Source organism: Lissotriton vulgaris, chromosome 3_1, assembly GCF_964263255.1.
Source record: "Lissotriton vulgaris chromosome 3_1, aLisVul1.2, whole genome shotgun sequence".
Taxonomy (NCBI): Eukaryota; Metazoa; Chordata; class Amphibia; order Caudata; family Salamandridae; genus Lissotriton; species Lissotriton vulgaris.
In genome coordinates, this window is record NC_141689.1 from 2,053,785,287 (window position 1) to 2,053,811,162 (window position 25,876).

At 48.0% G+C, this 25,876-nt stretch overlaps 1 protein-coding gene across 1 annotated transcript in view; it reads left to right on the forward strand.

Moving 5' to 3' along the window:
- Positions 1 to 25,876, forward strand: part of FGL1 (fibrinogen like 1) — a 400,048-nt gene that overhangs the window by 136,180 nt on the left and 237,992 nt on the right. Inside the window, exon 4 of the mRNA XM_086962574.1 lies at positions 4,314 to 4,473. Within this exon, the coding sequence (XP_086818700.1) occupies positions 4,314 to 4,473 (160 nt within the window). The remainder of the gene's footprint in view (positions 1 to 4,313; positions 4,474 to 25,876) is intronic.

Consider the following 25,876-nt stretch of genomic DNA (forward strand, 5'->3'; position numbering starts at 1 on the left):
ATTTGAATGAGACAGACAGATGCCAAAACGGCAACATACTGCCAAATAAACGGGCCACAGCTGGCCCTCAGGCATCGGGCCAATCCGAGTACCAGTACTCTCATTGGCACTGGAGAAGTGCTGGTACTCAGGTTGGAAAAAACAAGAAGTGCCGGTACTCAGTACCTGTGAGTTCCGGCCCATTTAAAGCACTGCTTATAATTATTCCGCCCACCGAGAAGGCCATAGATAGCTGCAGCGAGTGTTTTTGGACTATGAATTAATGTCTATAGCATGGGTACTCACAAACTTTCTCTCGGGGGCCAAATTTACAGTGTGGTTTGTGTCCGAGGGCAGCACCGGTGGGGGCGGGTCAGTAAGGGAGGGGGCGGGGCTAGAACAAAAAAACTGTGACCATGAGGTTGAACACAGGTCCCTGCAGCTGACGCCTTTGTCCACTGAGCCACCAGACCCAGCATACACATATCTCTCTCTCTGCCTACCTCCCTCTATCTCTCTGCCTCCCTCGCTCCATCCCTCTATCTCCCTCTCTCCCTCCCTGTCTCCCTATGTCTCACTCACTCTGACTGTCTCACTCTCTCTCTCTCCCTCACTGACTGTCTCACTCCCTCCCTCTCCCTATCCTTCCCACTCTGACTGTCTCACTCCCTCTCCCTATCTCCTTCTCTCTCTCCTTCCCTCTCCTACCTTCTCCCTCCCTCTCCCTTCCCTCTCCTTTCATCTCCTTCCCTCCCTCACCCTCACTCCCCTACCCCCTCACTCCGCTTCTCCCTCATCCCCCTCTCCCTTCCTCACTCCCCTTCCCTCACTCCCCTTCCCTCACGCCCCTTCCCTCACTCCCTGCCTCCCCTTCCCTCACTCCTTCCCTCTCTCCCCTTCCCTCATTCCCTCCCTCCTTCACTCCCCTTCCCTCACTCCCTCCCTCACTCCCCTTCCCTCACTCCCCTTCCATCACTCCCCTTCCCTCGCTCCCCTTCCCTCGCTCCCTCCCTCACTCCCCTTCCCTCACTCCCCTTCCATCACTCCCCTTCCATCGCTCCCCTTCCCTCGCTCCCCTTCCCTCACTCCCTCCCTCACTCCCCTTCCATCACTCCCCTTCCCGGCACGGTGAGGTGTTAGCAGGGCCGGACTGGGAACCAGAACCGGCCCTGGCAAAGTGCTCGGCCGGCCCCCCTCCCCCCTCCCTCCGGGAGGAGAGGGCAGGGGGGAGAGGTGCGACCGTGCTCTGCGACGGGGCCGGTTTTCGGCCGTTTTTGTTACAGGGCCGTTTTTGCAGCATAACGGCCCTGTAACAAAAACGGCCCCCAGGTGCCCAAAACCGGCCCCCAACCATGCGGCCCACCGGGGGATTGCCCGGTGCCCTCAACGGCCAGTCCGGGCCTGGGTGTTAGCCGGATGCTTTTTCACATCTCCCCACCCTCAGATGCCTTTTCACATCTCCCCACCCACAGATGCCTTTTCACATCTCCCCACCCTCAGATGCCTTCACTCTACCGCGAAATGTCTCTTGCTGTCGAGAATCCCTCCCCATCCAGGACATAGTTCTTTCTCGCTCTTGCCCTTCCTGTGAGGGTCTTCGGAAGATGAAACCACCCCTCCAAGGAAAAGTTTCTCCCCGGAGCTTTTCTAGGGAGGGGTTCAGCAGACCGCCCCCTCTCCCCCTCCACTTGCATTCACCATTAAGGTTGTGACGAGAACCCCGCTCCCTCCACGGGGGTGGTCTCTCCGGCTCACCTCGGGTGGCTGTCTTCACCTCAGATCCCTCCCACTCTTGATATGTTCTCGGCGCAGTTCATCATGTGAAGGTCTCGGGCTCCTCGAGTGTAAGAGCACTCTATCATTCAAGTGCCTCACATGATTTTGATTTACAAAGGGTGAGCGACCCAAGAATACCCTTGAGGGCTTGGGTAATAAAACTGAAAGGGTGAAGATGCCTTCAAGGGAATTTATTTGAGATATATTTGATAACTTGCAACAATTTGTGAAGGATGAATTAATAATCCTTAATGGAAATCAATCAAAGCCCAAATTAACTACTCAAACAACACATAACATACAAACAATAACACAAGGTGTATTAGAAAAATATAGTTTTTATCAAAAGAATGATCAATTCATATACAGATAAGTGAAAAAACAATGATTAGGGCTGTGGGTACACACATAAGTAAATTAATACGTGACTCAACAGAACCTAAAACAACACCTATCTCAAATCACACTGAATAAAACAAGACAGGGATAAGGTGAAATGTCGACGTTTCGGTTTCCTATGGATTAGTTGTGGAAACCATCTTCAGGACTGAAGTCAATTAGGGTCTGTATAGAGAGATTGTGATCGGAGTTTGAAATTTCAGTGTATTAACTGGTTTCTTAGCAGTAAACACAGGTAACCGACTTCGTATAGGAGGTGACAAATTCAAACTATAGTCACACCTTGGAGTTAGTGAATAAACTCGGAATTGCAGATGCGAAATTAAGCTATGTCTAGTTCTTCTACCCGTTCAAAATTAATTTGTCATACGGCAAGGATCTACTAAAAACAATAATGGCAAAGTGCAGTCCAGCACGCAGTTATTTCAAGTAGACCGCCGACTGTTAAACGCTCTGCAGTACACGAGCTGACATTTAAAGCCGTGTTCGTTCAAGCCACGTGTAAAATCAATATGTGGCAGTGGATCTAATCAGAGTGACGATAGGGTGGACAGGCAGGTAGTGAACTGAAGGGCTGTTAGCTGCCAAACAATATATGAACTGGCCTCTAAGTTCGTATCCGTTCTGGCCACGGGTAGAGACACCAAATGGCCAATGATCTGATCAAGTCGGTAACGGCAGAAAGCAGCGCTGCAGGTATCATTCTTTTGATAAAAACTATATTTTTCTAATACACCTTGTGTTATTGTTTGTATGTTATGTGTTGTTTGAGTAGTTCATTTGGGCTTTGATTGATTTCCATTAAGGATTATTAATTCATCCTTCACAAATTGTTGCAAGTTAGCAAATATATCTCAAATAAATTCCCTTGAAGGCATCTTCACCCTTTCACATGATTTTGGGCCTCACGAGGAGCCTGCTGCTGCTTTTTCATGTTTATTTAAATCTAGATGTATGTCTTCCTTAGCTGCTCCCGACACCTTTCAAACACCCCACTTCACGAGCTACTTATAATTCCTGCTTCTGTGTGACAGTTTTGTGGCCGGCGCTTCCAGGACGTTGCACAAACAGACTTCACTGTTACTTAACAGGCTGCTTCCTCCATTCTAACCCTGCCTTCTGGACACAATCAGTAATTAAAATGCGTAGAAGTGGAGCCCCGAGTTAGAAAAAAAAACCGATCCTTTACAGAAATACTGGAGGAAAGCACTCTGTCACTCTCTGTCTCCCTCCCACCTGTCTGCCTCTCTCACCCCCTTCCCTCTCCCCCCTCTCCCTCCCTCTGCCACCTCGCCTGGCATGCGTGTGTGTCAGCCGGGGCTGAGACAACTTCCCACCGCACCCGAGTACTTCACAGGTCTTTAAAAGACCACTTACTTGTTAATGAGGCTTTGTTGTTCTTTAGCCCCTTCTTAGAGCCCCTGCAGCTCCACTCTGACCTTCGCTAGAATCGCCCGGCCCCATAGAGCGCTGCTGCAACCGGCAGTGTTTGCGGACACAGGACACTCTTACATTTTTTTCTTAATAACACTGGTAGGATGTCTGCAAGGTCCGCGGGCCGCCAGGGAAGGCTTGGCGGGCCGCTGGCGGCCCGCGGGCCGTACTATGAGTACCCCTGGTCTATAGGGTAGCAAAGCAGGACGATGATGATGTTGACGAATATTATCATTATAATTGACAATAATAGTAACAGTATAAAATGGCAACACAATTACATGTCAAGTCAAGTCAAGTCAAATAATTTATATAGCGCGCTACATACCCAGAGGGTCTCAAGGCGCTTGATGAAGGGTGGGGAATTACTTGTCGAATATCCAGGTTTTAAGTTGCTTTCTGAATGCTAGGTGGTTCTGAGTGAGGCGAAGGTGAGTGGGAAGTGAGTTCCAGGCGAAGGTGAGTGGGAAGTGAGTTGCAAGAGGCTATCCTATCACACTCAGAGGCAGATGTGGTGTTCCCCTTCTGATCATTCTTCCTATTATTAATAATATTATTAGGAGTAAGAATGATAGTGATATGGTAAGAAAAGGAATTAACAATATATTATCTGCCTTTGAATCTGATAGCCACATTTATATGATTTTAACGCCATTTCTGTTTTTTTTGTGTATTCCATATTGGAACTGAGTGATTTATTTCACATGTATCCCTTTTTGGAGCAGATTGTGCAGAGATTTTCAACAGCGGGCATCGACGGAGTGGATTTTATAAGATGAAACCTCTTCGGAGCCCCAGTGCCTTCCAAGCCTTCTGTGACATGTCCGAAGGAGGGGGCTGGACTGTGCTTCAGAGACGCTCGGATGGCAGCCAACCATTCGACAGGTGGGTGTGGGGTTTGTAATGTGTGAACCAGGCTCTGATGGGCACCAGAAAATCATACTAAGATGGGTGGGGCTTTTAATTACATTTACTGGCAGTTCAGGTGCCAACGATCTAATGTTCTGCTTCAAACATATTTATTTGAGATCTTTATTTTACCATTGTCTTTGTTGTATTTGTTTTATTTACATACATATATATTTGGAGTTTCGGGTTTTCTATTTCAGAGAGTGTAATTATAAGAAGATTAATGCTAGGGATGAATTGAATTTACAGGAGTGTACAATAAGTGCTTCTGGTCGCCCTGACCTTTCCTTCTTTGTTATATCCATGTCTTTGCGTGTCCTCGCTCTTTTGTCATTTCTTGACTTGACTTATTATGGTACAATTCTGGTCTAAAGTCCCGACCAATCCCTGCACTGGCGAGTGTCACCTTAACACAATGGAGAGAGTGACGCCTGCATTCAGGCCTCCTGGGTCACCTCTAGATCCGATCTGTCCGGCGCTACCATTGAATGCTGCGTCATTCACGCTCTCGTCGCTCCGGGAGATAGATGGTACAGTCCTGGCGTCTTTGTTTGCCTCACCCCTGACGTGACTGCGTAGTAAGCTGGCCAGTGAGCGATAAGGAGAACATAATAAACAACCACTCCCCCCCCCCCCCCCATTAAAATGATCCTTTGGTATGAGCGATAACTGTAGGAGTGAAGATAACAGGAGGCCGAGACTCGTCGATCAGTAAATCACTCCGCTTTTATTAAGAGCATGCAAAACAGTGCTTGTGTCCACCTTTGGGAAAGCTAAGTCACAAGACTATTTAAAGGCATTTATTAAAAGAGCAGTATTTATATAACATTATCTATGATACTTCTACACCGAGGTTAAGAATGCAGTAAAATGCAATAACTTGTTTTTTAAATAGTGCTTCATTCCACACTTTTGCAGTTTCGGCTGTAAATAGCCGCAAATACAATTACCCAATTTATTATCGTAGCCAGTGGGTGGGTGTAACAAATTCGAAGCCACGCCGAAGTTGTCAAGGTAAGAGGTATTTATTATACAACCTCAGCCCACAGTTAGATGACACCAACTGTCGATAACAGAACGCCACAAAAGCCTGGTTCCACGATAGAACACACACATGGAACCAGGGCTCGTCATCACCAAGAACCCACACAGCCTGGTTCCATGCTGGAACACCCAGATTGAACCAGGACACATCATCACACTCCTTTCCCCTTACATTTTTAATGTACAATATCAACACACTTTTCCCCTTAAATTATACAAGAAAATACAGAGAATAATAAAACACAAAAACTTACCAAGCAAATTATCGAAAAGAAAGTGAAAATAAACCCTTACTTCACATAATCATTCAAGTAATTTGGAAGTTTGTGAACCCAATCACTCTTGCGAGGTGGTCCTGCTTTCACACTAGCACGGTACCTCCCCGACGGCTCTGAAGACCGTCCGAGGTACCGACGGAAAGAGCGGTGCCTCCTTTATCCTGAGCTGTTGCCAGGTGGGGTGAGGCTTGGTCCCCCAGACCATTGAGAATCATTTGTGTTGTGTGTTTTTTTCTTATCTATTTCAGAAATTTGCTGACACCAGGAGGAATATTGGATTGTGAGAATTCTATCTCACACTATATCCTTTATGATTACTTAGTAGTAACAATAGTTTGTTTGTCTTTTCTTTAGAGGTCCTGACGAAAGCACTTGGCTTCACCTTTGGCCTGACGTGCTGAAACATGTTGACCACTTTTGTTTAGGACAGCTATTTGTTAAAACTGGTCCTAGTATTCACGTTTTTAACCTTTGATCGTGACAGACACTAATAAAATTCACAGTCTGTTCATGCACCAATTTTAGCTTTGCACTTCACCTCTGGCACTGCACTTATATCTGTTCCCATACACTTTATCTTGCTCATCTTGGTTTTTATACCTTTGTGACACTTGCAAGCTCTGATTTCTATAGAGCATATTTGTCACTTCTATAGACAAAGGATACCCAAATGATGAAGCTGATCACCGTTTTTGGTGTATGATGGGAATCCGCAAACACAAGATTTTATGCATTTTTCTAAACCACACTTTGATTCTTGTTGAGTTTGTTGTTTCCTTTTGTTCCATTAGATCCTAGACGCTAGAACATATTTTGTATTTACATGTCTGTATGGGGCTGCATGTTCTAGTTGGTCTATAAACCCTGGCCTCTGACCCGTATCTATCTTTCCTGTGTGTTTTGTCCATGCTGGAACACCCAGATGGAACCAGGACACATCATCACACTGGGTATGATCGAGGGCTGGATCCAGCTCTCCTGAACCCATGCTTAGATCAATGACTTACACATTTTCAAGGTTCTTTAACATGGCCAGTCAGAAGGTCAGTCAAAGATTCTTTATTACGGTACATTTCAGTAGAGGGTGGCGCAGCCAACTGCCAAACATGGCGGTCGCCTTCTGAAGGAGCTCCGGACCCGGGCAGCAATAATCCTGCTTATTTGCCATATCCTGTCGTCCCTGCCGTGTGTCGAGCTTGGCCGCCGCAGAAGCTACCAGGCGCTGGCCTCTGTTGCGCCCTTGGGGTCCCGGTGGGGACCAGGTTGTGGAGCGAGTGGTCCTTGGCTAGTGAGGCCTGCATCACACCGTGAGGTCTGGGGTGACCTGAGCCGCCATTGCGGAGAGACCGGACAGGCCCGATCAATGCTGGAGAATACATAGGGGCATAGTGACAGGAGACCCTGTGCGCGTCGCAGAGATCAGGCGACGCCGCGAGCAGCCGCCGGAGATCCGCAGGAGAAGTGACGCGCCCAGAGTGATACAGGTGGGCTGGGCTGGAGCGCGGGTCCTGAGGCGCGGCTACGCAAGTGCCGAGGATCCAGTGCAGCCTCGCGGGCCTGCGCAGCTGTGAGAGGGAGCCGGAAAGGGATGGTGTCTCATACATGGGTGTTGCCATAAGCACCCATGGCGGAAGTGACCCCTACGTTGTGCTGCGGGCCGCCCCCTGAGATAGTTCTGCTGCCTGGACTATGCATGGGCACCTGTAACAGTTGACTGCGGAGCGCTTGTGGACGGTGCAGAGGCCGGCAATGCGGACTTGCGAGGTGAGGCCATAACAATCATTTGTGCAGGCGACAGCGTGCCCCCCAGGGGAGCCGGCCATGACGAAATCATTGAGAGGACATCTATATGCGCTTGTAATAGTCGATTATGCAACCAGGTTCATAGAATATTTTCCTCTGAGGGCACCGACGACTGCCAATATTGCTGAAAAATTTGTGGAATTATTCTCCAGGGTTGGATTCCTTAAAGAAGTCCTGACGGACCAGGGAATCCCGTTTACGTCACGTTTGATGAAGGAGGTATGCAAAACTTTGGATGTGCGGCATCTGCGGATCTCAGTTCATCATCCCCAAACGGATGGACTTGTAGAACGATGCAATCAGTCATTAAAGATCACTCTAAAGAAGATGCTGACTGCAGAGGGACCGGATTGGGACCGACTCCTACCACTGGCCCTGTATGTCTTGAGAGCACAGAAACAAAGCAGCATGGGCTACTCAGCCTTTGAACTATTATATGGAAGACACCCGAGGTCCTTACTAGAAACGACCAAAGACGCGTGGGAGACGGAGGTGGAACAAGAACAGAGGTCTTTGCTTGAATATACACACCAACTGAGGTCAAAATTAGGTAAACTAAGAAACCTCGCTTATTCCAATCTGGAACAACAGAGGAACAAACAGAAGAAATACTACGACAGAGGGAAAAAGCTAAGAAAGTTGAATGTCAGAGAATGGGCACTGTTACTCCTGCCCTCTACTTCCAGTAAATTCAGGAATGATTGGGTGGGCCCATATAAGGTGGTGGGTACAATAGGAGATACCACATACAGGATACAAATCACTCCGGCCAAAACTCAGTGTTATCACATTAACATGCTGAAGAAATGGATTGTTCGATCTCCCAAGGGGACAAATCTGCTGATACCCACACTCCCCAAAACGTGCTCCACGATGGGAAATCTTTTTGTAAACGAAGAACTCCCAGACCAGATGAGAGAAGATCTGAAGGAGACCCTATAACCTTTTTCCGAGATCTTTTCTGATCTACCTGGGAAGACGACGTTAGTCGAGCATAACATTGAAACCCACCCTGGAAAAATGGTAAAGCAGAAACCTTATCGGATTCCGGCTGCAAGACGAGAGGCTGTTAAAAAGGAAGTGAGAGATATGCTGGACCTAGGTGTCATCCGCCCCTCGAAAAGCAGTTGGTCATCCCCGATCATCATGGTTCCAAAGCCTGATGGAACAAAATGCTTTTGCATGGATTTCAGGGCCTTAAATGAGATCTCTACTCTTGATGCTTACCCCATTCCCCGAGTTGACGAATTAATAGAGAAACTCAGGGACGCCACTTACATCACGACGCTTGACCTCACAAAGTGGTATTGGCAGGTGCCCCTCCATGAAGAGGACCGAAAGAAAACAGCCTTTATAACAGATGAAGGGCTATTCGAATTCAACGTTCTTCCTTTCGGCCTCTACGGAGCACCTGCCACGTTCCAACACCTTATGAATACCATCTTGCGGCCATACCCGTCATTCAGTTCAGCGTATCTTGACGATATTGTGGTGTACAGCAGCAGTTGGGAGGAGCACTTACAACATCTAACTATCATCCTCACAGCCCTGAAACAAGCAGGTTTGCACATAAAAGCAAAAAAATCCCGAGCCGCTTTCCACCGAGTGAAATACCTGGGGCTTGTACTAGGAGACGGGTCTATCGCCCCCCAAATAGAGAAGGTAAAAGCCATCAATGGAACTCCCTTGCCGCGATCCAAAAGGGACCTGCGAGCGTTCCTGGGCTTAATAGGCTATTACCACAGGTTCATCCCCATGTTTGCTGAGCTCGCATCCCCCTTGACAGACCTACTATGAAAAGATGTCAGGCCAAAAAAATTGACAGATCCCTCTAACGAAGCAATAAGGGCTTTCCGAGAGTTGAAAAGAATGATCACTACTAATCCAGTATTGATATCCCCAGATTTCTCTAAAACATTCATCCTGTCCACTGATGCCTCAGATGTAGGAATAGGGGCAGTGTTATCGCAGGTAGGCAAAGACAGACTAGAACACCCCATTCTATACACAAGTCGCAAATTGTTCCCAAGGGAGTGTAAATATCCCACAATAGAACGGGAATGTCTGGCCATTAAATGGGCCATAGATAAACTCCAATACTATTTAGAAGGGAAGCCGTTCATCCTTTACACAGATCATGCTCAGTTAAAATGGATGCATAAGAATCAAAGCCAGAATCCAAGAATACTCCGGTGGTTCTTGTCCCTGCAACCCTATTCCTTTACTGTACACCATAAGAAGGGGAAAGAAAACGGGAATGCAGATTACCTATCCAGAGTCTTTCCTCTCCCCGATCGGGAGAATCCGGGGGGGGGGGAGGTGTGTGACTGGGTGGGTCGATGTCCAGATGTGCCGGAGAATGCACGTGAATGGTGGTCAGCGGGGACTCTCTCACCAACTTGTGTCCCCTTACAGCAGGATGACATCCCTTACCGGCATGAAGAATGGTTCAGCCATTATTGACTCTCGAAGATACACAGGAACAAGGCTCCTTTAACTCTGGCTTTCAACCAGACAAGACTCCTCCCCTGAGTGACGTCACCACGTCTGGACCGTCAAATATAGGAAGATCCCGGAAGAAGATTGACGGCGTTTCCCTGGAGGAAGAAAGAGATCGGGAGTGGAGAAGGAGGACGCATACCGAGACGAACGAGGAAGAAGCAGACGCGAAGGACTGGAGGCGGAGTACCGAAGTGGTGACCGAGAAGCCAGGAGGCCAACGTATCCACGAGCCGCCCTGCCACGTTCCCAAGGGAGGAGCGTGACTCGAACAGGTACGGGGCAAAGTAGCGGGCTGGGTGGGTAGACAAAGCTATCCTGCTGAGTGAAACCTGCTCTCTTTAAAAGTTACACGCCTGCTTGTAAATATTTCTTGTACATAGAGTCTGTACAGTCTACGTCTTTTTCCCTTATCACAAGCACCAGAGCACAAACTCTAGCATTGCTGAGAGTGGACACTTGAGCACTGGGTTTCCCACACCCCCGGCCCTTGTGAACCTTTAAAAGGACGACCGTCCTAATCCTGTGTTGTTTCTACTCCTTTGATTTTGGGTTCCGGTTATCCAGAGGGAGTCTCCAACACTCCGGCGCTTCTGTTGTCTAAGACGCCAGCGAAAACCCACTCACTCTGGATCCGCTAAGGAGAATCAAGACGGATCCTGACGCATTTGCCAAAGAGAGACTGACTAGTCGGCAAAGACAAGTGTTTATGAAAATAAAGCCTTCCTTTAAACGCATAAGTACACTCTCAGACTCAGTCTCTGATACCCCGTCACAGCCACATACCCCAAGTTGCGAAAGCTTTTTATGGATGTTATACAGGTTTATATGTTTCCTGTTTAGTAGACACAAGATGCAGACACAGAATAAATATACCATAATAACGTGGAATGTCAGGGGTCTGGGGTCAGTTCAGAAGCGGCATAGGGTGCATGCGCAGATATTGAGGCGCAAGGCACAGATAGTGTACCTACAAGAGTCTCATTTGGTTGAGCTGGAAGTTGGGAAGCTCCGTAAAAAGTGGAGAGGACAGGTTTTTTTGACTACATGTTTGGGGTTAGCGCGTGGCGCTACGATCTGGATCAGGCATGGAGTGCCCTTCACGTTGGTAGCGATACAGAAAAGGGGGGTGGTGATGAACAGAGTGTCTGAATTAAGCAGACCACTCTTACCCAGTCCAAAGATCAGGGCTTGATCCATCACCGTTATTTATCTCACTGCACCATCCCAGCTCAGAACCTGGCTATATGCAAATCAGTCTGTCCCTGGCCCAGTGCATCATGGGAACAGGGCAGACTAAACTACCAAGCCAATTCTTCCCCAGAAAGGAGACAAGCTACCGGGCCGAAGACGGCTGTAATGCCAGAAACCGGTCCCCGGGAGCTTGTTTCCTTCCCAGTGTAAGAATTGGCTTTTGTAGTTTGGTTTGCCCTGTTCCCATCATGCACTGGGACAGGAACAGACTAATTTGCATACAGCCAGGTTCTGAAACTGGGATGGTGCAGTGAGCTAAAAAACGGTGTTGGATCTAGCCCTGATCTCTTGACTGGGTGAGAGCTTTCTGATTAATTCAGAGACTCTGTCCCTCACCACCCCTTGTTGTAAATATTTTTGTCCACCCTAAGCGTGGAAGGGTATTCTCAGATGTGAGACCCTTGCTCATTGCACCATCAGGATTCAAGCAAACCGGGCCGAAGACGGCTGTAATGCCAGAAACCGGTCCCCGGGAGCTTGTTTCCTTCCCAGTGTAAGAATTGGCTTTTGTAGTTTGGTTTGCCCTGTTCCCATCATGCACTGGGACAGGAACAGACTAATTTGCATACAGCCAGGTTCTGAAACTGGGATGGTGCAGTGAGCTAAAAAACGGTGTTGGATCTAGCCCTGATCTCTTGACTGGGTGAGAGCTTTCTGCTTAATTCAGAGACTCTGTCCCTCACCACCCCTTGTAAATATTTTTGTCCACCCTAAGCGTGGAAGGGTATTCTCAGATGTGAGACCCTTGCTCATTGCACCATCAGGATTCAAGCAAACCGGGCCGAAGACGGCTGTAATGCCAGAAACCGGTCCCCGGGAGCTTGTTTCCTTCCCAGTGTAAGAATTGGCTTTTGTAGTTGGGTTTGCCCTGTTCCCATCATGCACTGGGACAGGAACAGACTAATTTGCATACAGCCAGGTTCTGAAACTGGGATGGTGCAGTGAGCTAAAAAAACGGTGTTGGATCTAGCCCTGATCTCTTGACTGGGTGAGAGCTTTCTGCTTAATTCAGAGACTCTGTCCCTCACCACCCCTTGTTGTAAATATTTTTGTCCACCCTAAGCGTGGAAGGGTATTCTCAGATGTGAGACCCTTGCTCATTGCACCATCAGGATTCAAGCAAACCGGGCCGAAGACGGCTGTAATGCCAGAAACCGGTCCCCGGGAGCTTGTTTCCTTCCCAGTGTAAGAATTGGCTTTTGTAGTTGGGTTTGCCCTGTTCCCATCATGCACTGGGACAGGAACAGACTAATTTGCATACAGCCAGGTTCTGAAACTGGGATGGTGCAGTGAGCTAAAAAACGGTGTTGGATCTAGCCCTGATCTCTTGACTGGGTGAGAGCTTTCTGCTTAATTCAGAGACTCTGTCCCTCACCACCCCTTGTTGTAAATATTTTTGTCCACCCTAAGCGTGGAAGGGTATTCTCAGATGTGAGACCCTTGCTCATTGCACCATCAGGATTCAAGCAAACCGGGCCGAAGACAGCTGTAATGCCAGAAACCGGTCCCCGGGAGCTTGTTTCCTTCCCAGTGTAAGAATTGGCTTTTGTAGTTTGGTTTGCCCTGTTCCCATCATGCACTGGGACAGGAACAGACTAATTTGCATACAGCCAGGTTCTGAAACTGGGATGGTGCAGTGAGCTAAAAAACGGTGTTGGATCTAGCCCTGATCTCTTGACTGGGTGAGAGCTTTCTGCTTAATTCAGAGACTCTGTCCCTCACCACCCCTTGTTGTAAATATCTTCACGTTGGTAGAGCAGAGAGTTGACCAGCAGGGGAGGTACGCCCAAATCTCCCTTGCCCAAAAACACCTGGGTCAGAAAGTGGGACGAGGCTGACCTTCCCGGTGTCTGCTCTTCCCTTGCTGCATCTAGCCCTGAGCTTAGTGATCTATCTCCTCCTACTCAGCTCACAGCCATCAACAACTGGTTGCTAAAGGCGTGCAACAGCATTGTTCCCCTCAAGAGAGTGATCATTAAACGCGCCCACGCTGCCAACAGATGGTTCACTCCCTTCCTTAGGGACAAGAAGTTGGCGGCGCGCAGAGCAGAACGAGCGTGGCGACGCACCTACTGCCCCCTCCTTAAAGCAAATTATTGCCTGGTACTCAATGAATACAAAAGGGACATATTAAAAGCAAAAACTGAGTATTTCTCTGGTAGAATCCTGGCAGCGGAAAATCAATCCAAGGAAATATTCGCTACAGTACACGAGCTCGCTGCTTCTGACAGGGTGATTTCTAAAATCCCCCCGTCTCAATCACTCTGTAACTCCCTTAACTCCTTCTTTATTGAGAAGGTAGCTCTCATTAAGGCCAACATCCCTCCTTCACTCCCGACATCGACCACTGTTCACCCGCTCCCCTCTGCTCCACTCCTCACTCAGCTTCCCCCTTGACACGAGAAACCCTCCTCCCCTTACTGGCCCGGGTAAAATCGGGTTCACCTCAGGACATCGGCCCGGCATTTGCCCTGAAAGAGATCTTTTCTAACTGCTACTCCCCTCCACTCACATTAATCAATCATTCCCTCAAAACTGGCATTGTCCCGAACGCCCACAAATCAGCAGTTATTATTCCGATCCTGAAAAAGGCAGGCGCCGACCCATCCCTGCCGGCTAACTACCGTCCCATTTCCCTTCTCCCTTACCTGGCGAAGGTCTCAGAGGCTCATGTTACCGGGACTCTGAGCTCCTTTGTGGAGTCCACTGGCCGCCTTTCCTCTCGTCAGGCGGGCTTTCGCCCGCTGCACTCAACCGAGAAGGTGGTAGTTTCGGTGATGGACAAACTGAGGGAGGGCATTGACATCTGCCTCCCCCAGGCCCTGGTCCTGTTAGACCTGTCCGCCGCGTTCGACACGGTGGATCATGACATTCTGTTGACCCGTGTCGAGGCGGCGGGCATTGGGGGTACGGCCCATGCCTGGCTCCGGTCCTTTTTAACGGACAGGGAGCAGGCCGTCCATCTGGCCGACTTTGCTGCCCTTCCTCGGAGAGTGACCTGCGGCGTTCCCCAGGGCTCCTCCTTGTCTCCCCTGTTATTTAATTTATACATCTCACCCCTCATTTTTTCTTTACAGCAGATGGAGGTCTCGGTGTTCAATTACGCCGACGACCTCCAACTTATCTTCAACCTCCCCCACTCCCCCACCTCTGCCCAGAATTTCCAGAAGGTGATGCTTTTCATCCAAGATTGGATGAACTGCAACCACCTCAAACTGAACCCCGACAAAACCGAACTGGTTTTGACAGGGGGTGGTTGCAGTCCTTGGTCCCCTTCCTTCTGGCCCCACTCACTTTGTCCCTCTCCCCTCCCGGTTCCTAAGGTCAAAACCCTGGGCATCTTTATCAACTCCCAGCTTTCCCTTCACACGCAGGTTAACTCAGTGGTGTCTTCCTGTTTCTTTTCCCTCCGCACCATTCGTAAGGTTTCCCGTTTTTTTTCTGCTCCCGCCCTTAAGCTCATTCTCATGGCCATGGTGCTATCGCGCCTTGACTATGGGAATGTGGTCTATAATGGCGCCCCAGACTACCTGATCCGCCGGCTTCAACTGATACAAAATCAGGCTGCCCGCCTGATTTATGGTCTCCCCAAATTTCACCATGCCACCCCTCTGTTGCAGTCTCTGCACTGGTTACCGGTGAAGGAGAGGGCTCTTTTCAAGTTGGGCTGCATCACTTATCAGGCTACGTCGGGGACTGCCCCCGCTTTCCTTTGTGAAGCTATTTCATCTTATCTTCCGGCCAGAGAGCTCCGCTCCTCTCACCAGGCTCTCTTGTCAGTCCCCGCTTCAGGAAGCAGAAGTCCGGGGGGGCGAGATTTGCGGTTCTAGCTCCATCTTTTTGGAACTCGCTTCCTCTTGCCCTCAGAGCTTCAACCTCCTATCTGGAATTCCGTAAACACCTCAAGACCTTCCTGTTTTCCAGATCCCCAGCAGTCTAGCTTCCCTCTCTGCCTCTACTGGTTCAACGCCGTCTAGCGCCATGAAACCGTCCCGGTATAAGTGCGCTTAACAAATATTTTAAAATTCAAAATTCAAATTCATCCTGGCCAGGGGCACCTTGGACGGTCAACTGATAGTACTGGGTTCAATATGTGCGCCAAACTTGGACCAGGGCAAGTTCCTATGCAAGCTGTCTGCCGCCCTGGTGGGGTGGGAATGCTACCCATGGATTATTGGTGGGGATTGTAATGCTGTGATGAATGTCATGCTTAACAGGTCGCACCTTCCTTTACATGGGACGGGGGTTTGTAAACAAGCAAATGTATTGTGTGAATGGGTAGAGGGATGGGGGCTATGCGATGTATGGCGGATGAAACACCCAACACACAGAGAATATTTATTCTACTTATGAATACACATGTTACACACACGAATCGATCGGTTGTACTGCTCCAATAACATCGCAATGCAGGTACTGCACACCACGTATCTGGCAAAGTCCTTCTCTGACCACAGTCCCTTAGAAGTGGTGCTTGGATGGGGCAGGGTGCCCACCCCAGTGCCAACATGGCGGTTGTGGCCTCAAATGTGTGTTCTGCGCTACTATATCAGACACGATCCAACAGTACTTTACAGACAACAGTCACACAGCGTCCACCAGGTTGATCGAATGGGACGCCTTTAAAACGATGGTCCGCGGGAAGGCAATTGGGGCGACGGTAGGGGCACGACAAGAAATTCATAGGTTCTTGATAGACGTTGAGGAGAAACTAAACAGACTGCAGCTGGAGACTGTGCTGAATGATGACAAACGAGCCCCGTTGCAGGCAGCTCGAATTCGACATGCCGACCTACTGGAGTCCCTCTGAGTCATAGGCTATCAGAAATACACTCAACTGACCCACACAGAAGTATATAAGGCAGGGACACCGTTAGCCAAACTACTGCGAGACGACCCCCCTAACATTGTGATTAATGTGGTAACTTCATGTTGCGGGAGGTGTGGTAACTACCCAGGAGAAATCAATGAGGCCTTCAGACAATATTATGCCAGACTTTATAGTGCACCCGAAGAGGAAGTAAGCGCGTCTATAGACGAGTTTTTAACTGCAGTTCAATGCCCCAAGTATCGGCAGATGCACCGAAAGAACTACTAGGCCCCATCACTCAGTCGGAAATCAAGGCGGCTATCAAGGGACTCCCCCGAAACAGAACCCCTGGGTTGGACGGCCTACCAGCTCAATGGTATGCCTCTTATGCGGATCTCCTTGTACCCCAATTGGAAATCTAATATAAGGAAGCGTTGAAGGAGGGAGTTTTGCCCCTCACTACAGCACAGGCATTGGTGGTGTCACTCCCAAAACCGGGCAGGGACCCCACAGATAGAGCTACTTACCGGCCTCTTTCATTAATGGGGACGGAATACAAAATACTCAGTAAAGTCCTGGCCGACAGACTCTTACCAATAATACACAAACTGATCCATATAGACCAGACAGGCTTTTTATCAGCGAGCAGTACCTCCCTGAACACTAGAAAGCTGCACCACCTTCTCCCAGAGGCTCCGAACCGGGAAGACTATGCGGGCTGTGTTTCTTTGGATATGCGCCAAGCGTTCAATACGATTAAATGGGATTATATATTTCGGGCTCTAGCCAGATTTGGACTCCCGGAGGGGTACATTCATTGGATCTGACTCCTATACAATGCTCCTACAGCTAGAGCGCGGATAGGGGGACACATCTTGGCGGAATACCAGCTATGTAGGGGTACGAGACAGGGGTGCCCGCTTTCGCCACTCATTTTTTTATTGGCACTTGAACCCTTGGCAATAAAGATTAGCGGGGATCTGCCTGGCATGGGGTTAAATGTAGGCGACACCACGCACTTGCTATCGGCATACGCTGATGACTTCATTCTCTATCTGCGCGACCTCCACTCCCCCATGGACTCTATGGCCGCGCTGTTTGGGTCCTTCGAAAAACTGTCAGGTCTCGCTATTAACCCGGCAAAATAGACGGTTTTCTACTTTAAAGAGCAGGCACCTCTGCTGGACTTTCGATTTGGTTTGCTGCACTTTAAGGTTGCTCCTCATACTTTTAAATATTCAGGCATTCAAGTATATAGGTCCCAGGCGGATATGCTAGAGGGCAACTTGAACAGAGCTCTGAGAGCCCCAAGGTCAAGCATTAACTTCTGGACATCCCTACCGCTGTCGGTGGCAGGCAGGGCGGCAATCACCAAAATGGTGGTCCTTCCACAGCTACTTTATTATTGAACGAACATACCACTTATGATCCCGAGCACCACTTTTAAGTTAATGAACACCTTGCTGGTTGACCTCATTTGGGGGTCAGGTAGGCGGAGGATCAGCCTAAAGAAATTGCAGCGCAGCACTTCTGGAGGGGGCCTGGGGGTGCCTGATCTTAGGGCGTATTTTTACGCCTGCCAACTGCAGTGGTTATCCTTTTGGACGGCAGGGCGTAACTTGCAGGAGATAGGGATGACCAAACAAGATATAGGAAAAGGGGCGCATCACACCCTTTTATTACCACATAGCAAGCTACCAAAAGATCTCTCTCCTGTGCTGGAGGGTGGCACTACAGTATACAGGGGCATCTCCTGTCTATGCCGGGAATATACCTTTGCTTGGCATTCCCTTACAGTGCGGACGCTTATCGAGGCGCAAGCTTACACCCTGAGCTGACGTGGCGGTCACTACAGTTGCTGACCTCTTTGGTGAGGTTATGTTAATGGACCATGACAATTTTGTTTGAGAAACGGGAGCACTAGACCATCTGTATCTCTTACATGCAGCACCACTACAATATGTCCGAAAGTATTGGGCCCTCGCAGAGACAGGAACCCCCCCACAAACGACCAAGTCAAAACACTATACTACATGGGCAGGGGACTTCACCTCATCAGGGGGTTATATGTAGGACTACGTTCCCAAAAACAAGTTGACTTGACACCGCTCCGCACAGCCTGGGAGAGGGCCATAGACAGGGCCCTTAAGGATAAGGAATGGGCAAGAGTGATGGAACACCCATAAAGAGTATCTCGGAATGCGCGCTTTAAATATATTCAAACTATGATACTACATAGGGCGTACCTTACCCCACGCAAACTTGACAGGATGTACCCAACATCGCGTCACCACTGCCCTAGATGCCAACTAGAGGGAGCAGTCCTAATACACATGATATGGTCCTGCCCGAGGATCGGAAGGTGTTGGGCCTTGATCAGGGGACACACAACGGAAATCACCAAAAGGGCAATAGATGCTACGGTAGGGGCCTGTATCTTGGTACTGCGGAGGGGAACTTCTAAGTATAAGGTGCAATATAGATTTGAAAACTTGGCACTCTTCTTGGCAGTGCAAGCGATCACCATGCGGTGGAAGTCAAAGATACCACTCACTATACACGCATGGAACAGCCAACTGACGTGATGGGGGTTGCAGAGAGTGCTGCGCTGAGGGGGGAAGAGGCCAGGGGGTTGCGTAATACCCCAATTGCGATGGATTGGGACAACATGTTGGAGGCATGCAGATCTTTGGACATAGGCTTTAACAGATGCTGGCAATTCATCAGGTGGTGATTAAACACATAGATGAGAGGGACATGGCGCTTGGTAACAGCAGAAATGTGATGAATGTGATGCGGAAAACGATTGTGTCAGTGCCGACGATCGACCCTGAAGAGAGTCACTATGTACATAAGCGGGATCAGTGGGTGGGGGGAGGTTGAAACACAGTTGTGGGTTTTAAGTATTTTATGTTCTGGGGACACTGCAATATAAATATATGCAAGAGTTCTCTACGGATATGGGTAGGATGTCATACTATCATAATACTCTCAAAGTAGCTCGGAACCGGTTTAGCTTTTGAGCGACCAAGAACCAGGGGCGATGCCTGTAATACCAGAAAGGGGGCTTTTGCCACACGAGGCATGGGCATGGTCGTGATATGCTGTATATATTGTCACAAGCTGTTTAATGCACAGATATGCAATTATAGGTACTTGTATGATGTATGGAAAAATTAAAAATCAATAAAACTTTGTTTAAAAAAAAATATTTCAGTAGCATATAGACTACATAAAACACACACTTTATTATACATCTACGGCTAGATGTAGGTAAATCTAATTTACCGATTCATAAATACCGAATTTTACTGATTCGGTATTTATGAATCGGTAAATTAGAAGGAGGCAGATGTAGGTAATTTTTTAAACACAATTACCGAATCTGTAAGATTCGGTATTTACCGATTCGGTAAATACCGAATCGGTATTGCCCATTGATTCCTATGGGCCTTGAAGCCCATAGGAATCAATGGGAAATACCGATTCGGTAAATACCGAATCGGTAAATACCGAATCCTGCAAGGGTGCAGGGGGTGTCACTTTGACACCCTCTAGCACCCCAAGTGCAGGCTTGTGTGACATGTGGCACACATACATGCCCTAAGGGCATGTCTGTGTGTCACATGGCACAGGTGTGCATGTAGGGAAACGGCCACTACAACGAGGCCGTTTCCACGAAAACCTTAACCACGCATGCATTACACCGCATGCGTGGTTAGAACGAAAGCCTTTACCACGCATGCCTTTACTATGAGTTACGTAGTAAAGGCATGTGTGGTAAAGGGTACAATTAAAAAAGGGGGGGTTAGGGGGGGAATCCCCCCCCACAAAAAAACCTAACACTAACCTCAAGTCGAAATGAGCTGGCAATCGGCGTCGTATAAGAGGAAACGGAAAAAGAAACCGCTTCCTCTTTACGACGTATGACGTCACCACGGAAAATACGTGGAGAAGGATTAGCGTGGAACTACCATTCCGTTGTAACGCATGCGTGGTAAAGGCATGCGTTACAACGGAGATCGTTGTAAGAACATACAACCGTGCATGTACAGATGTGCATGCACACCTGAATTCGGTATTTTACCACACAATAGGATTGTGTGGTAAAATACCGACTCTTAAGGGCCTGTGGCACTCTTAGGAGTGCCAGCTACATATGGATTTACCGATTCAGTAAATATACCGATTCGGTATTTTACCGAATCAGTGTATTTACCGAATCGGTAAAATTACCGAATTGGCCCCCTACATCTCAAAAGCCAAATACCGGTCGGTAACGGCCGAAATCGGCCGTTAGCGACCGGTATTAGGGCTCCTACATCTGGCCCTATATATTAAATGACAAAACAAAGCCATAGTAAAATGATTAAAATAATAAAATATTCCAAATACATTAAATTAATTCATTAAAAAACCATCTGACACGATATAACAAAACATTATGAAATTGCAAATGCAAAGTGCCCTTAGAATAAAATTGCTCATTGCATATGATCAAATTTACATCTCATTTATGTTGCCACCCTTATTGTTTGGGATCTCCTACTCTTCAAAGATGACCAGAAAAAATACGCTAACGAGTAACAAACAAAAGGGTCAGCAAGATTTTAAATGAAACATAAAGCTGAGCGACATTTTCTAAAACTGTATTTGCGTAAATGCGGAAGAATGTATCTTTTCCTTTGGGCACTATAAAAATTACAAGGAAATATACGATATAAATCTGTTTGAGGTGATACCCCATTACAGGGGCAAGCAGGAAGGTCACCTAAAGAATCAGTGGATAACCAAATATCAACATAATGTAGTTTAAACGGAACCTCACTAAGATGTAGCGAGATTGGTGGTTTGTCACAAAGGCTAAATAAGAGTATTCATCATTTTTAATAGTAGGGCCTATCTTATATAGCTTCACCATAAATGTATTATGATTTGTGTCCATTTTTTCTCTAGCGGCCTTTGTTAAAAAGATCTTCTTAATTCTTGCTCTAGATTTGGATACACAAGTGTGTGGGTTCTCATATAACTCCTGCATACCCAAAGACCATAGAGAACTCTTGGCATAGTGCAGCCATGAAATCTTGTGTACAAGATCTAAATTTAGGCAGTCCCTCAGAAGACCATGTCAGGTACAAAATTGGAACTCATTTGAATCATTAATAAACGCGCAAATCACTTAGTGACCCTTTCAAAGACACATGGTCATTCACTTTAGGATTATGTTTTAGTGAGGTTCTGGCAAAGGCTACGACATCTGATCCTTAACAGAATTACAAGTAGAGAACTTGGTTTTCAGCAAAGAACCAATTAATTAATTTAAACGACAGTGCATCTTTGATCAGGGCTTCATGATTGTCCCTAACCAATCAACAGAGGGAAGCATGGATGCATGAGGAACTTTAGCAGGTGCTATGTTATTCATATTGTTATGTTTTACTTGGTTAAGCTTGGGTTCTCAGTTTGTCAGCACGCGGTGATTCTCTGGAGCGAGAGATACTGCCAGTTGCTGTGTGAGTGTGTTGATTGCCACTGTGCTGAATTATTTTAATAATCGCCGTACTTTTAAAATTATTGTTGTGACCACCCTTACCTGCCTACTCTCCCCGGCACCGGTCCGTCGCGGCTATTGCATTTGTGTGGAGGGCCTTTGGGAGCAGATTCCTACTTTCGGTGGGGTAGCGTTCTAGTTCTGGACCACCCTAGACTAATTAGCTACAATGTCATGAGCACGCGCAGCGGACGCGATAATTCTCAGAAGCGAGAGATACTGCCAGTTGCTGTGTGATTGTGTTGATTGCCACTGTGCTGAATTATTTTAATAATCGCCGTACTTTTAAAATTATTGTTGTGACCACTCTTACCTGCCTACTCTCCCCTGCCCAGGTCCGTCGCGGCTATTGTAGTTTGTGCGGAGGGGCTTTGGGAGCAGATTCCTACTTCCGGTGGGGTAGCGTTCTAGTTATGGACCACCCTAGACTATTTAGCTACCACGGCATGAGCACGCGCAGCAGAGGCGCGCAGCGGGCGCGCCAAAGGCAAGCCCGTCTGCGCCCGTCCGAGCCCGGCCGGGACCAAGGGCCAGGACCCCTGGTAATTTTGATAATATTAAGAATATCTGCCATAGCTATGATTCACAGACATTGTGGAACTTAAGGGCGGCCCCTGGTGATATGTGTTATCATTCTATGTGCCCGGTTAATACTGTCTCAAACTGTCCCCACTGTGATTTCAAACTTTTTTTGGGGGGGGGAAACCTTTATTAATACTTCAACCAGTTACAAATATGGGCCTACAACCACCAGGGTCGGCCGCTAATCAGTTTCATCACAGCAAGTCAGTTAGGACAAGACTCGGCCTCCCGGGAAGCGAATGTATCACAACTTCAATTAAAACTGGCTAGAGAACATACCATGCGAATGACAGGATACTAAAGGCTCCATTTTACAATATAAAAATAGAAGGATCAGGTGCCATACAATATCACAAAGTCGCATAAAGGGCGGGCAAAATAGTAGGATTTCCACAATTAGCTCGATCTCATTTAAGACAGTGGCGCTAAGGCATACAATTCAGGATAAACAAGCATACAATCACAGTTCGCACCAGTTAAGCGCCCGCCCAATGATACTGAAATACCGTGAAAAGTATAGGCACAGGTAAAAAAGTCGACAATTGACAGAAGAATGGACCCACTACGCTGACCCGAAAAAGGAAGAAACGAAAGAAAAGGCAAGGAAAGATAAGAAAGAGAAAAAAGTCGCCCCAAAGAACTGAAACCCGAAATATAGGAAGAACAAAGAGAAAGAAAGAAGGGACTAAACCCCTACCCTAAAAGGAGAGAAATGTAGGAGGGCTATATCATACGCATTCCTGGTCTCTCCCCACCGCCTTAACGAAGAATCCCCCACAGAGCTGACACAATCGAGCAGACCACAATAGAAAAGTACACCGGAGGAAACTATAAAACCTGCCCCGGTCTCCGTTAACCTAGTAGAGCAATCCCATTACCGATGAAACCATAGTGTGAAACCCCAAACAACAGTCTCAGCCTTGGCCCCGTCAATCAAATTTGCTGATTCCCTCCGATAAGTAGAGCTCCATCGTCAAATTGACAAAATTTACACAGAAGTTGCCGAAATATGGTCTGTTAGATGGATAAATGATGGCAAGTCCCAAAGCAGACGGTCAGTTCCAACGATGTCCCTCCCCGACTCCAAGGCCAGGCACTGTCCCGTCCACCATCTTGATGGACCAGCTGAGAAGGGGGTGCAACATAATCCAACACAGTTCACAGTTTCGACCAAAAGTTTCCAGATCGGGAACAGCAGTTAAATGTTCCGCCGGTTGTAGAACCAAAGATTCCGACCATATAGTTGAAACGCCGAACTCAGCATGTTCGAACAGGTCCACTTCTGTGGGGGCAGGCACAGCTCCAAGCACCGGGTCTGAATGCACCGCTGGGGTGTCTGTCGGGAAGTGAGCTGGCCGCCGGGTCTCGGGCAGCGAGTCAGGGTCCGGTCCCGATCCTCTAATTCCATCCGCTGCCGACATCAAATTCCAGACCTGTGCCTCCATAGTCGCCTGAAGTGCCTCAAGGGCTGCCAGCACTGGCCGCAATGACGGGCCGCACTTAGCCCGCTCCACCGGGTTCCGCATAACATCAGGCATAGTGATCCCACGGAGAGTCGCCTTCCCCGGGGTAAGATTAGTCGGAGCAGGAATGAACCGTGAGGGACAGATCGTCAACTTGCGTTAGTGCGCACCAAGTCTCCAACCCAACGGCACCGGCGATGCGAACGCTAGGCCTCCGGGTCAGGGACCCCCACCACACCGCCTCGGGCGTCACTCGTCTCCTCACCTCCGATACGGTGCCAGGCAGCAGATCGGCAGCAAAGCAATCCAAAAGATGTCGAAAGTTCCATGGACCGGACCCTGCCGCCCTCACCGGTCCGCTGTTGTTCAACTAGGACCCGGCTGGACCAGCACTCGAGACCCCGGCTTCCAGACTGGGTTAGGCCTCAAGTAAACCTCGACATTCCTCCACTCCACAATGTCGGAAAAATCTCGGGATCGCTCCATCGGACTGCAGATTAGTTCATACACATGGGGCGGGAAATCAGGATAGATGACAGGATCTTCGAGCGAAAGACGGAGGTCAGCGGAGCCGGGAGACTATGCGGCCATCTTGCTTGCTGTCTTAGCTCCTCCCTCTGTGATTTCAAACTTAATTCTCACACTAAGGCAGTCCAAGGGTCTCGGCCCCCAATTAAAAAAAATTCTTTTGAATTGCTGTTCCCTTATCAAGCATTTTGATGAAATTTTACTTCTCTTTGAAAATCTTAATCCTGATGCTCTTTTCCTATCTGAAACATGGTTGCAGGATGAGGCTGACCCAGCCATTACTCAGATTTTACAGCTTGGGTACTCATTACATCGAGCAGATCGTAAAACTGGTTAAGGTGTTGGCTTAGGGATAATCTTCAAAGATTATTTCCATTGTCGTTCATCAATTGCGGAAGTACTGGACTGCGAAAGTCTTAGCTTTGCACTTGAAATTTCTCCTATGGTCACCTTTTCTGGCCTGTTACTTTATCGGCCACCAGGACCGATGGGTCAGTTTTGTCATAGTCTTCCGTCCCTTGTTGCTGAGTTAGCATTATCTCCAGCGAATTTTACAGTTCTCTGAGATTTGAACATACGTCTAGAATACCCCTAATTTATCAGCTCTCCAAATTGTCCAGAAGGGCTTTGCACCTACACACATTAAGGGTCACCTTCTTGATGCTGTGTTTAGCAATGACCTAAAACTCCATGTGGGTTCTCCAATCCCCCTCCCATGGACTGATCACCTACTTGTTCCCTTGGAATGGGAAACTTTGGCTTTCCCTGTGTTGCAGAGTCCGGCTCCACTGCTGGGAAGGAAATGGCCTAATCTTTCCGTCAGCCAGTGGTCAACCTCTCTGACTGCTACCACTCCTTTGTCTGCTTCAGACCCTGGTCAGGCTAACAGTAATTTTGATGCTTGGATACAGACCTCGCTAGATTCTTTAATCCCTCTGTAATCTCATATAGAAAAAACAAATCAAAATTGGCACCATGGTACACTCCCAAACTAAGGGAACTGAAACAAACGTGTAGGAAACTAGAAAGGAGTTGGAGGCAGGCTGCAGAAGCTGACAGTAGAAACGCTTATAGAGAAGCAATCAGGAACTATAAGGCGGAAATTAAAACTGCGCAATCTGTATTCTATGAGGGCAGGATTAGCGCGGCAGCCAATGCGCCTAGGGAGATCTTTCTGATTGCCAAATCTCTCATTAGCGCTCCACAAAAACTCCCTGATCCTAAAGAAGCCCAAAATCATTGTGATAAGCAGGCTGAATATTTCCATCAAAAAATTCAGCTCATTCCCCATTCTTTTACCTCTCCTCAGGGTAATTCCGTTCTTCTTGGTGCGGAGAGTAGTCCTCTTATTCCACAGTGTCCTTTAATGGAGTTCCCTCTGCTCGATGAGGCATTACTGAACCCACTAATGTCGAGAGTAACATCTGGTTCTCCCATTGATCCAGCCTCTCCACGCCATCTTATGCTAGCCACGGATGTAATTCGGCCAGTGATCCTGAATGTTCTAAACGCCTCCATCACCTCAGGAAAGGTGCCGTTGGCATGGAAATGTGCCCAAGTTAGAGCA